Below are 12385 nucleotides of genomic sequence, written 5' to 3' on the forward strand. Positions count from 1 at the left end.
TTTACTTAAACTAAAAAAAAAAAAAACAGTTCACTCATTTCTCTCCCTCTCTACCCATTGCCTCTGGCAACCACCAATCTGTTCTCCATATCTATGAGTTGGGGGGGGTGTGTGGGGGGGTGTGGGGGTGTGTGTGTGTATGTGTGGGTGTATACATATGGTTTTTTTAGATTCCACATATAAGAGAGATCATACAGTACAGCTGGCCCTCCGTATCCATGGGTTCTGCATCCACGGATACAGAGGGCCAACTAAAGGCTTGAGCATCCCTGGATCCTGGTATGAGCAGAGGGTCCCAGAACCATTCTTTCTTGGATACAGAGGGATGCCTCCATTTGTCTTTCTCTGACTTATTTCACTTAGCATAATGTCCTTAAGGTCCATCCATGTTGTCACAAACGGCAAGATTTCATTATTTTTTATGGCTGGGTAATATTCCATTGTGTGTGTGTGTATGTGGACTTTTTTTATATACGTAGACACACAATTTCTTTATTCATTCATCTATCAATGGACACTTAGGTGGCTTCCATATCTTGGCTATTGTAAATAACGCTGCAATGAACATCCTATACATACACATACTGTATGACTTCATTTACATGAAATGTCCAGGGGGCTCGCCTGGTGGCACAGCAGTTAAGTTCACACATTCTGCTTCGGCAGCCCGGGGTTTGCCAGTTCAGATCCCAGGTGTGGACCCATGCTCCGCTTGTCAAGCCATGCTCCGCTTGTCAAGCCATGCTGTGGTAGGCATCCCACATATAAAGTAAAGGAAGATGGCACGGATGTTAGCTCAGGGCCAGTCTTCCTCAGCAAAAAGAGGAGGATTGGCAGCAGATGTCAGCTCAGGGCTAATCGTCCTCAAAAAGAAAAAAAGTCCAGATTAGGTAAATCCAGAGACAGAAAGTAGAGTAGTGCTTGCCTAGGGCTGGTGTGTTTGGGGGAAAATGAGGAGTGACTACTAATGGGTATGGAGTTTATTCTGGGGTGAAAAGAATGTCCCAGAATTACTGATGACGTTTGCACAAGACTGTGAATATACTAAAAACTACTGAATCATATACTTTAAATGGGTGAATTGTATGATGTGTGAATTAAATCTTAACAAAGCTATTAAAGAAAAAAGCACAGTGCAGACCTGATTGGCAAAATGTTATTTCATGTTATTTCTTTAAACTATCTTGAGAGAGATGACAAACTAGCCCACACGAAAAACAATACCGTTCCAAACGTCTCTGAAAACTCCATATGAATTCAGTTAGATGTCAGGTAAATAAAATGCTAAGAGTGATCTTGAAGTCAGAGGATTTATCAAAGCCAAATATATCCATTTGTACAAAATCATAATACTATACAGTAGTCTCATCTTATCTGGGGCATATGTTCCAAGACCTCCAGTGGAGTCCTGAAACCTCAAATAGTACAGAACCCTATGTATTACTAGTATGTTTTTTCTTATATGTACATACTTATGATAAAGCTTAATTTATAAATTAGGCATAGTAAGAGAGTAACAACAATAACTAATAATAAAATAGAATAATTATAACAATATACTGTAATAAAAGTTACCATAGATCTTAGCAGCCTCAGTACACAATTTTTTTCTCTTTCCCTATTAAGTCTAGAACTTTCACCTTTTCACTTAAAGGAAGCACCTGACAGCTTCTCTTTGGTATGTGTGAATTGCTAGCATCACTACTCTTGCACTTAAGGCCATTATTAAGTAAAACAAGGGTTACTTAAGCAAACACTGTGATACCACAACAGTCAATCTGATAACCTGATAACCGAGATGACTACTAAATGACTAACAGGTGGGTAGCAGTACACAGTGTGGATACGGCTGAACAAAGGGATGATTCAGCCCAGGGTGGGATGGAGCAGGATAGTGTGAGACGTCATCACGCTACTCAAAATGGCACAGAACTTAAAACTTACAAGTCGTTTATTTCTGAAATTTTCCATTTAATATTTTTGGAATGGGGTTGACTACAGAAACTGTGGAAAGCAAAATCACAGATGGTGGGGACTACTGTACTGTCAAAAACTTTTCCACCAGTACAAATTTACTCTAAGTACGTGACCCTATGAAATGGATCACTAAGAAAAAACTATTTGGCTACAACAAAGAAATCCATTATACATTTCTATTTAAACACAAGGTCAAATCAGTACTGATTTCAGTCCTGAGTTCCGAGTTCAGTACTACTGATGGTAATGAATGTAAATAAAAAATGTACAGTAACTGCATACAAAAGGAAATAAAAATCTGAATGGCTCACAATAAAATTTAATGTAAAAGAGTTTTAATTAAATGCTATGTTCACCTTTCTTTAAAAAAAACCACTTTCAGGGGCCAGCCTGGTGGCACAGCGGTTAAGTGTGCACATTCCACTTCGCGGGCCCGGGGTTCACCAGTTCGGATCCCAGGTACGGACACGGCACTGCTCGGCAAGCCATGCTGTGGCAAGCGTCCCACATATAAAGTAGAGGAAGATGGGCACGGATGTTAGCTCAGGGCCAGTCTTCCTCAGCAAAAAGAGAAGGATTGGCAGCAGTTAGCTCAGGGCTAATCTTCCTCAAAAAAAAAAAACCACTTTTATAGTATAGATTACTAATCTACAATACGATCATCATTTAAGTAACACATTAGAGTTGTACCATAATCTAAAATAAAACGGAGAATATGCAACCTAGCACCAAGACAGAAGAATACAAAGCCTTTTTTTAAAAGCCTCAATCACACCTTGTGTCTAAACATAGAACACTGCCCTAGAGCCTCTGCAGACGCTAAGTCCCAGGTGCTGATTTCTGATTTGTTATCTTCACATCTTCTGTTGTCCCACAAGCTTCACAAACTCAACCTACCCAACACAGAACTCATTTTCTGTTCCTAAGTACACAGTTTCTTCTTCCCCTTGTATTTCTTATCTCAGATAAAGTTGCCACGATCTATCCAGTCACCCAAGCCAGAAAGTTGAAAAATCACTCTGGACTTCCCTCTCCTCCATTTCCAACTCCCCAAATACCCTTCAAGTCAAACAGCAAATACTCATCAATTTTACCTCCAAAGTATCTGGTGTATCCTTACCATCCTCCTCCTACCATGGCTTACTTCAAGGTCCATCATAACTCAACCTGGGCTCTGCCTCAAGTATCATCACTTGTGATTAAAAACCTCCCACACAACCCTGCCATCAAAGCAACATTCAGTACCATGCAAGATTTTGGAATGTCGAATATTACTGTGGGAATCACTCCTCTACTCTTTTCAAAACATGCAGTTGAGATAAGGACCCTCCTCCACCTAAGCTCCTGGGTGGGGCATGTGATCCAGACATGACCAGAGTTCTCCAGCCCCAGCCACAGCGAATGGTTCAGGGATAAGGATGTATCTCAAGTTGGGCCCATCAGTACCTTCCTTGGGACTTTTTACTGAAACCATCAGAAAAGAAGCATACGATATTTTCTGCTAAGATCACTAGCTACGAGAATGATATACCTTAAACTGGCAGTATTCATCTCTGCCATCATGTGCCTACCTGAGATTAAACGATTACAGAGAAAAATTGGAGCTGGGAGACAACAAGCAGGAGACACAGCCCTGACAGTATCTGCCCAGGATCTAACAAGTCAGAACTTCTTTATTACATATGCAAATAAATCCTTTCTTTAAAAAAATCAATTCAACTTTGGTTTCTGTTGCCTATCAAGTCACAACTAATATATTTCTTAACAACAAAACTGAATTCTATAGCTCCATTGTTTAAAATCCTTCAATAATTCCCTATTACACTAAGGTTAAAATCCAAAGACCTTGCATATAGAGGCCTACAAATTCTGGCCCCTCAATTATTTCATGGCATAAAAATCAATATTTGCATTGCAAAATATCATAAGCTAAGTAAAAAGATACATGTCAAACTAGAAGAGAATACCTGCAGCTTTTATCACAAAGAGCTAATGTCCTTAACATAGAGTTTCTAAAACGAAAAGAAAAAAACCAGTACCCCTGGAAAAGCAAGCAAAAATATGACCAAATGGTTCATAGAAGAAAAAATTCAAATGGATTTTAAACATAAGAAAATATGCTCGACGTCACTTATGATTAAAAAAATGAAAATTAAAACCACACAGAAATTTTGTTCCTATGTACATGGCAAAAATTAAAAATTCTTACAAAATCCTCTGTGACCAAGGCCATGGTGGAACAGGCATTCTCATAGTTTGCTACCTACAAAAGGGTACAATCCCTACGGTGAGGAGCCTCTCTGGAGAGGAATTTACCTTTGACCGAGTAACCTGGAAACCTATAACAAAGACACATTGACAAAAATTTTAAAAATTCTACGCACCAGGGTACTCACTGCAACACTATGCAAGAGTAAAACCTGGAAATAGCCAAATGGCCATCAATAAAGATATGACTAAAAAAATTATGATTAATTCCATGAAAAGAGTACTATGCAGCTAGAAAATGGAATGATGAGGATCTCTCCATATATTGTTATGCAGTGATCGCCAAGATATAAACAAGTCTGATACAGCACCTCTTTATACGAAAGAGGGCCAAACGTGTTCATGCACATGTACCTATATGTATATGTAGTATAAACATGCATATAGAGATATACACACACATATCATATACAGAGAAACATCACACACCCACAGATACCACACACATATTTGCTTACATTTTCAAAAAGAATCAACAGGAAGCAAGATTAATTCCAAGATAAACGACCCAGGTTCTTTTAAAAAATGCTATTAAAAACGAGGGAAATCTGTTCTAAATTAAAAGATGTTCAAGAGAATATCAATCAACTATGATGTACAGACCTTACAGGAATCCTGATTCAAACAAACCAACTTTAAAGACATATTGAAGACAACAAAACAAAATCAAACATGCACTAGGCATTAGATAACATAATTACTGTTAATTTTGCTGAGTGTGATTATACTATTATAGTTATATATTTTTTTAAAGTTTATAACTTTTAGTCTAGAGTAGATTTCCCTCTCTTGTTTTAAACAGGGTTTGTTTACTAAAGAAATGAAGTCATTTGTCTTATAGAATTGCCCAGGTGTTATTTTAATATATTCCTTTATCTCTCATATTTTTTTGTAAACTGATTATTACATCTAGAAGCTTGTAGATTCAGGTTCAACTTTTCTAGCAAGAATATTCCATAGGTGGTGCTTTATACTTCTCACATTTACAGTCATGTGCCACGTAACAACATTTCAGTCAGTGACAGATGGCGTCTATGACGGTGGTCCCAGAAGATTAGTACCATATAGTCTAGGTGTGTGGTAGGCTCTACCATCTAGGTATACCCTATGATGTCCCCACAACCATGAAATCACCTAAGGATGCATTTCTCAGAACGTATCCTCATCGTTAAGCAACACATAACTATAGTCTCGTTACCAAGAATGCCCTTCTCCCTTTTTGCCCTAACACTTCCTCATCTTTTCAGACTTGGCTCAGGTATCACCTCCTTCAGAAGAACCTTCCTAACCTCCAGTCCCACACTTAGATGCTTTCCATACTAATCCAATAGCTAACTCCAAGAGCGCTGGAACTGTTCACCCATCTGTCACCCCAGTTAGACTGTGAGTCCCCACAGCAATGAACTAAGTCTGCAGGAACAGACTCCATAGAGGCCCGAAGCCTAAGGCGGGGCTCGGAGGGTGCACTTCCTGGGAAAGTGATCTCTACTTTACCCAGTAAACATACCAGATCATGTCAGAGTGTTTTGGCCCAGGTACTCATACCTGGTAAGCAAGCAGGCACAAAACCAGAATCTCCAGGGTAGCAGGAAAGAGTACCGTTCAGAAAGGAATAAGATTCCCCGAGAATATCAAAGGGAGCTTCTTGCACCTGGCAGAATCCTATCTGTAAATACTATCATCCACAGCTGCATGTCTTAACGAGAACTTATGGAAGCGCTTCTCAAATGAGAATGTGCACATGAATCGCCTGCAGACCTCGTTCAAAAGGCAGATTCTGATTCAGTAGGTCTGAGGTGGGGCCTGACATTCTGCGTTCGAGATGCTGTTGGTCAGCAGACCACACTTTAACCAGAATGGCTCCGGGAGACCTGGAAGTCACCCCTCTCTTAGGGAACATGCAGCCTTAACTCCTGCCTTACTGACCATCTGTTTTAAGCAAACACATTCTGTGTCATTAAAAAAACAAAAAATCAAATCTTTAATCCTTCTGTATCTGTTGGCATCTTTCTTTCAACACATCACTGTCCCATTGTGACATCCATGCAATCTCTTGTTCATCTAAATAACTGCAGCCTGGGAAAATCAATAAACGCTTGTTAAATGATGCTCTATATAACCTCAACTTATTCTTTGTCATTTGCTTCTTGTTTAGATACGCTTGTTTATTGGTCCATCCTTCCTATTTGATTATCAATTCCTTGAAGACAGACTCTTTCCTTTGTGCTATGGCACACAGGATGGCACATAACAAGCAGACATTAGTGATGTCTGCTGACTTAGCCCCACGGCTGAACATATAAACACACTACATTCAGATTCCTGGAGAGAACACTGAATAAGAACATAACCTTTTTCTGAGGGATTTAAAATGCTCACATGTATGACTTGTTTTCACAAAAGTTCAGTAATACACACTGAAAGGATCATGAGCTCTACTTAATAGATAAGAAAACGGTATAAGAAAGTTATGTATTATGCTTCTTCATCGACAAGCTCATCAACATAGGAAAGAACGTTTAACAAAAGGTACCTCAGTCTTCCCACATTCATCAGGCGGATCCTGGTGTATGGCCATTTGATACTTGACATATAAAGAAAATGACTGGCTGAAGGACGACTTGAACTCTGGGTCCTCAAAGGAGACAGGCACTAACCTCACCTTCAGAGCAAGGAAAATACAAGCAAATGCTAGTGAAACATCTCCACCTGACGACAGGCTTCTGAAGGTGAGGCTAGAGTAAGATCTCCGCAAATCCACTTTCAAAGCTCAGAACTGGGATTTCTCACGAAATGAATAAACCCTGGAACGGGCTGACTGGCAGAGCCCGGAGTGCTAACTTTATACTAATATGAAAATTTTAAACTCATATGGGCCAGGACAATTGATTTTTATTTTGGTTTTTTCTCTACCTACTGTGGTTCTCTGCATACACTAGAGTCAATATTGTTGCTAACGGCCATTAGGCCACTACTTTTGTCCCCTCTACTTCAATTAAGTCTTATAACCTCCTCCCCTTCCAGATTTTTCTTGGGTAATTTGATCTATAAAATTACAAGCATACGAGCACTTCTATGAAAGCATTCTACTGTCTTACTTTTCTAGTTCCACTCAGTTGCGTATGGGTAATACATCAACAGAGTGATTTAGCTGTTACGAACTCTCTACACATGACTTTTAAATGGGAATAAAGCATAATAACCATGTTATGCAAAGTACGCCTACCATGAAAATATAGGTTTTTTGCTTTTTTCTCCCAAATATTTTAACTTAAAGCTTTACTTATTACTAACTTTTAGATAAATGCATCTAAACAGAGTGACTTTAAACAAAGATAATTTCTTTTTTGTGTTACTTTCCACATTGAAATTATACATTACTGGCACTTAACACGGCACTAGGTAAAATCCGCACTTTCAGAATGTCCATTAATCCACAGTCCTATCTCTTTGCAGACATGCTGCAAACTGAATATAAATAAAAGGTACCACAAATAAACCAAGAATCCATACAATGATATTAAATGGAGGGGAAGTTCCAATTGCACAGGAAAATGACACTCGGCCTGCTGACCTGGCTCACAGTTGGTTTATCAGGTGGGTCCTTGTGAATAACCATCTGGTAACGTTTATAGACCTGGTAAGACTCCTGAAATGTGGCTTTGAACTGAGAACTTGGTGGAGATGATCTCACCACCCTCACCTTCAGAAGGAGTTAAAAAACAATATTCATTAATTCATTTAATTATTCTATGGAATATGCATTAACAGTTACTCCCACCCAAAAAGAACCAAAAGTTTCGATACAAATGTTAAAGCATAAACATATTTTAACATTAAAAATCAACCAGTTAATAAAGAAAAAAATTATTTCTCCAACATTATGAAGGCAGAGGATCCTGTCTAAATTCTAAGACTAAGCTCTATGAACAAATTACGTAAGCCTGCCTCTATCGTAAAATGCAGAATACTTCTGACACTCAAGACACAAACACAAATAAATGTTCTTTATTTTTAGTTGTATGCAACTCACCCTCAGTAAGTCAGAAGGACTAAAAATGTGAATATATTTCTTGGATACTCTTTCATGCATTACTACTAACTCTAAACTTACAACTTTTTCTATAAGTATAAAAGACAACCCTCACAAAGTGTTCCTACTTCATAGCATAGTTAAGAATGAAGACTCTAAAGTGAGATTTCCTTTACTCACATCTCAATGTCACTACCTTGGTCAAGTAAATAAACTAACCTCTCTGTGCCTTAGTTTCCTCATATGCAAAATGAAGAAGAGTTAAAGAGAGTAATTGCACACAGTAACGGCTAATATTTCTTTTAACATTAATTAGTTACTAGCCAGTTAAAATGTGTTAGCAAAATAGAACAGTAACACGAAATCAAATGCAATATAATAAAAAGGCATAATTGGAAACTTTTCATGTATGCCATGGGAAGTGATTCTTCCATGAAGAAAGAGTGACACCCAGTGGACAACAAATCTCTATCCACCTAGATATCATTACACTAAAAAGGAAAAGCTGCCAACTGTAGAAGTGTTATGTTAGCTGTGCCCGGTGCCCTGGATACATTACTATTTATGATCAAATGATAAAAGACTCCTCATAAAATATTTTAAGTAGTGTGTTCAATTCTCTTTATAATTTAGGAAGGAGAAAGGCAACAGCAAAATCCGAGTAGCCAAGAAATTATAATAGTCAAAGTTATTAAAACTTATGTCTGATAATGTATATTTATATAGTCTCAGATTCAGACTGTGTCAAAGTTAATTTTTAAAATCAAGTCTTTCATGATAAGTGATGATCTCAGATGATATTAAGCTATAAATTCAAAGGCTGACCAGTTACTAATCAGGTATGAGTATATGATAAAATCATTATGGCTAATGTTTTAGAAAAAAATTTTATAATATCAAACTAATACTGAAAACTCTAGACCTTATCTGGAAGGTAAATTAAATTTGGAAAAATAATACTATGCCTAAATTGGTTTGGTGGAATTAATAAGAGGATTGCAGTAGTATAATTTAGTACTATTTAGTTAATTCCTAACAGCTGGCTTACATATGTAATACCATCTGCTGCCTTGATCAAGATCAGAATATTAGGATGAATAAAACAGTGATTTGCGTAGTGTGATCTATTCTCCATCTAAACCAAAACTGCCAAAAGTGAAATTTTAAATAGTATTTTTTCTCTTTCACTTTAACTAATAAATTTCAATCAAGGGATACCAAAAAAATCAGAGTAACTTACATAATAACAGGCTAAAACTGGAACTGTTTTCAGAACTTTAGTAGTCAAACTGCCTATTTTTTTTAATCTCCAAAAGAGAAAAGTTTCTCTCACGTAGCATTTAATTTAGTAAATACGAACATTATCAATCCCAGTTTACTTTAATTTCCCATTATTTAAACAGCAACACATCAACTGATTAGTATAACCTCAAATGAAAATACATAAGGTACTCAACAAAAAATAAAACCAACCAACCCCCTCCAAAGTACCTCTAGCTTGTGTGATGCGTTCTCTGGTAAAGATTCAAAAATCAAATCTTCAAGGGATTTGGGCTGGTTGGATTTAGCCTTCGGTGGGCAGAAAGATGGTTCCCGTCGAGCCTGCAAACCCCCAAGTTCTCCATCCGGGTTCTGCTGCATGAGTTTTAACCTCTTCCTTTCTTTCCGGATCTCCTTTGCTTTTCGACACGGAGGCTTACTCAAATCTGCCCCTTTGCCTAAAAAGAATTTCAAAATATTAGACCAGTCACATTTGGCTCTAGAAATATTTTTTCAAAGCTCTCAAAGATTTTACAGAATAAGTCCAAAGTGTTCTGTTAGGTTAGCTTTTGGGTAGATGTTTCAGAGGTTCCTGGTTTAGAACCCCAAGTTGACCTTAAAATTCTACCTTAGAAGCAGGAACTGCCAGAGAAAGTAAGCCACCGAACTTTTCAGACAGCTCTTATTGTTGAAAATCTCTTTCTTTTTTTAAATATTCATCTACTTCTCTGCTTTTGTAAGTAGAAAGAACATAATCAAATATCTGCTGCTTCAGGACACTGCTGTCTCCAACCCGTATTTCTGAGGGACATTTCTCTGAAAGCAGTGGTGACATAGATATAAGCTTAGGAATTGAGTGTAAATGAGTATTGATCCCAGAACATACTCTGACACGTTTTTTAATAAAAAATATGGGTGCTTAGTTGAAAGATTTGTGTCTCTCTCCATCTAACTGAGGAGCCCCATTAGTTCAGCTCTAGTTAATCAGTTTTACTTTCATTAAAACAGCAAATATAAAACAGCAAATATCAAACAGCCCTTTGAAATATAAAAATGTTAACTATTATTATAAACCACAAATTACCGTTAGTATCCTTTAATCTAGTAAATTATCATCAAAGAATCTATCCTGAGAAAATCATGAGATAGAGGCAAATAACAAATGAAAACCTCAAAATAATCTAAATGCCCAATAAAAGAATAATTATACAATTTTTAAAACAACTAAGCGACAATAGCATACAGTCATTAAAAATGCTTTAGAAATTTTAGGGGATTTGTCATTATCCAATGTTAAAAAAATAATTCCAATCATGTATAAACATACACCTCAAAAATATTTAGAAAAAAGCCTGGAAAGAAATATACCACCATGTTAACAGTCATTTTACTTGGGTTTAGAAACAGAGACTCTTCCTCTTTTTTGTAGTATTCTCTTTTCTCCAAATTTTCTAACAACGAACATAACTTTGTAATTCTTTTTAAAAAGCTATTAATGAAATAAAGAAATACGCTTTTTTTTAAGATGCTGAAACATAGTATTCACAAGTTATATAAAAGTCAGCAATAGGAAGGTTTATAACACTAGCAAGTTCAATTGTATAGAGAAGAAAATTAAGACCTAGGGTGTTAAGGGACTTGCCAGAGACCAAGAGCTTGTCAAAACAAAAGATACTTGATGAGAAAATAATGAGTTCACTAATACGGAGACCATATTACTAATACTCACTAACACTTTTTCCAACTAAAAATAGTTTACCTATAAAAAAAGACTTTGAATAAGGCTAATAACTAGGTAACAGAAGACTGATTCTATAATCAGCCATTACTCTATTGCCTCAGAGAATTCATTTTCTTTGGCCAGGAAATGTGTCTTTTCTCAAATTTATTCTAGAGGCACAACAGAATATTGGTTAAGAGCACACACTCTGACGTAGGCTGCCTGAGGTCAGCTCTGTCACTTGGCTAGATGACTTTGGGCAAGTTTCCTTGTCTGTACAAGAAAGATAATAACCAGTCCCACCTACAGAGCACCTGTAAGGAGTAAATGAGTTCATGCATGTGAAACTCATAAAACAGTATCTACATTCAACTAGGGTTATCTATTATTATCAGCTATTATATGTATCACTAATACCTAAAATAACGTTTTACCTATAGAGGTATTCCATAAATGGTAGTAAGAAAAAAAAACTGCACTTTCTAATAGTTACTCAAATTTACATTCCCTACCAAAGTTTTAAAATTATGAATAAATTACAAAACCAGAGTGAGCAGAGAAACAACTTCTCAGTATTTTTATGAAAGACTACCTATGTCATCTTTACACCAATTAATTCATTGGACTGAGCAATCCTTTATCATGGTTGTTTTACTCTACGTTTATGTACTATCACATTACCAACTGCAATGGACAGCAAATTAGGGGATTTAATCAGCTTATTTAGGGGATATAATAAATATTCAGATCAATAAATTCCTTCAGCAGAATGAAAACAGATCACCAATATAAAATCAGTACACCACACCTAGACTGCACCCTCAGAGGTTCAAGAAGTCACTCACTCAAGAAGTCTTAGGTCCAAGTGTTTTGAATAGAATTCATTTCAGTTCTAATTAAGTTCAAGGGAATATACTTTTGGGGTGATGGGGAGATTAGCCCTGAGCTAACATCTGCTGCCAATCCTCCTCTTTTTGCTGAGGAAGACTGGCACTGAGCTAATATCCGTGCCCATCTTCCTCTACTTTCTATGTGGGACGCCTACCACAGCATGGCATTCTGAGCGGCGCCATGTCCACATCTGGGATCCGAACCGGTGAACCCTGGGCTGCCAAAGCAGAAAGTGA

The 12385-nt window shown here is 37.1% G+C and overlaps 1 protein-coding gene across 2 annotated transcripts in view; it reads right to left on the reverse strand.

Annotated features, from left to right (window-relative positions):
* Positions 1-12385, reverse strand: part of ATE1 (arginyltransferase 1) — a 165926-nt gene that overhangs the window by 137840 nt on the left and 15701 nt on the right. Inside the window, exons 6-7 of one of the 2 annotated variants that reach the window (XM_046652097.1) lie at positions 9770-9996; positions 6779-6907 (exon numbers count right to left, since the gene is read on the reverse strand). In XM_046652097.1, the coding sequence (XP_046508053.1) occupies positions 6779-6907; positions 9770-9996 (356 nt within the window). Of the gene's footprint in view, positions 1-6778; positions 6908-7819; positions 7949-9769; positions 9997-12385 lie in introns of both variants that reach the window. The other variant, XM_046652096.1, reaches the window with a different exon arrangement.

The sequence above is a fragment of the Equus quagga genome, chromosome 2, assembly GCF_021613505.1.
Source record: "Equus quagga isolate Etosha38 chromosome 2, UCLA_HA_Equagga_1.0, whole genome shotgun sequence".
Classification (NCBI taxonomy): domain Eukaryota; kingdom Metazoa; phylum Chordata; class Mammalia; order Perissodactyla; family Equidae; genus Equus; species Equus quagga.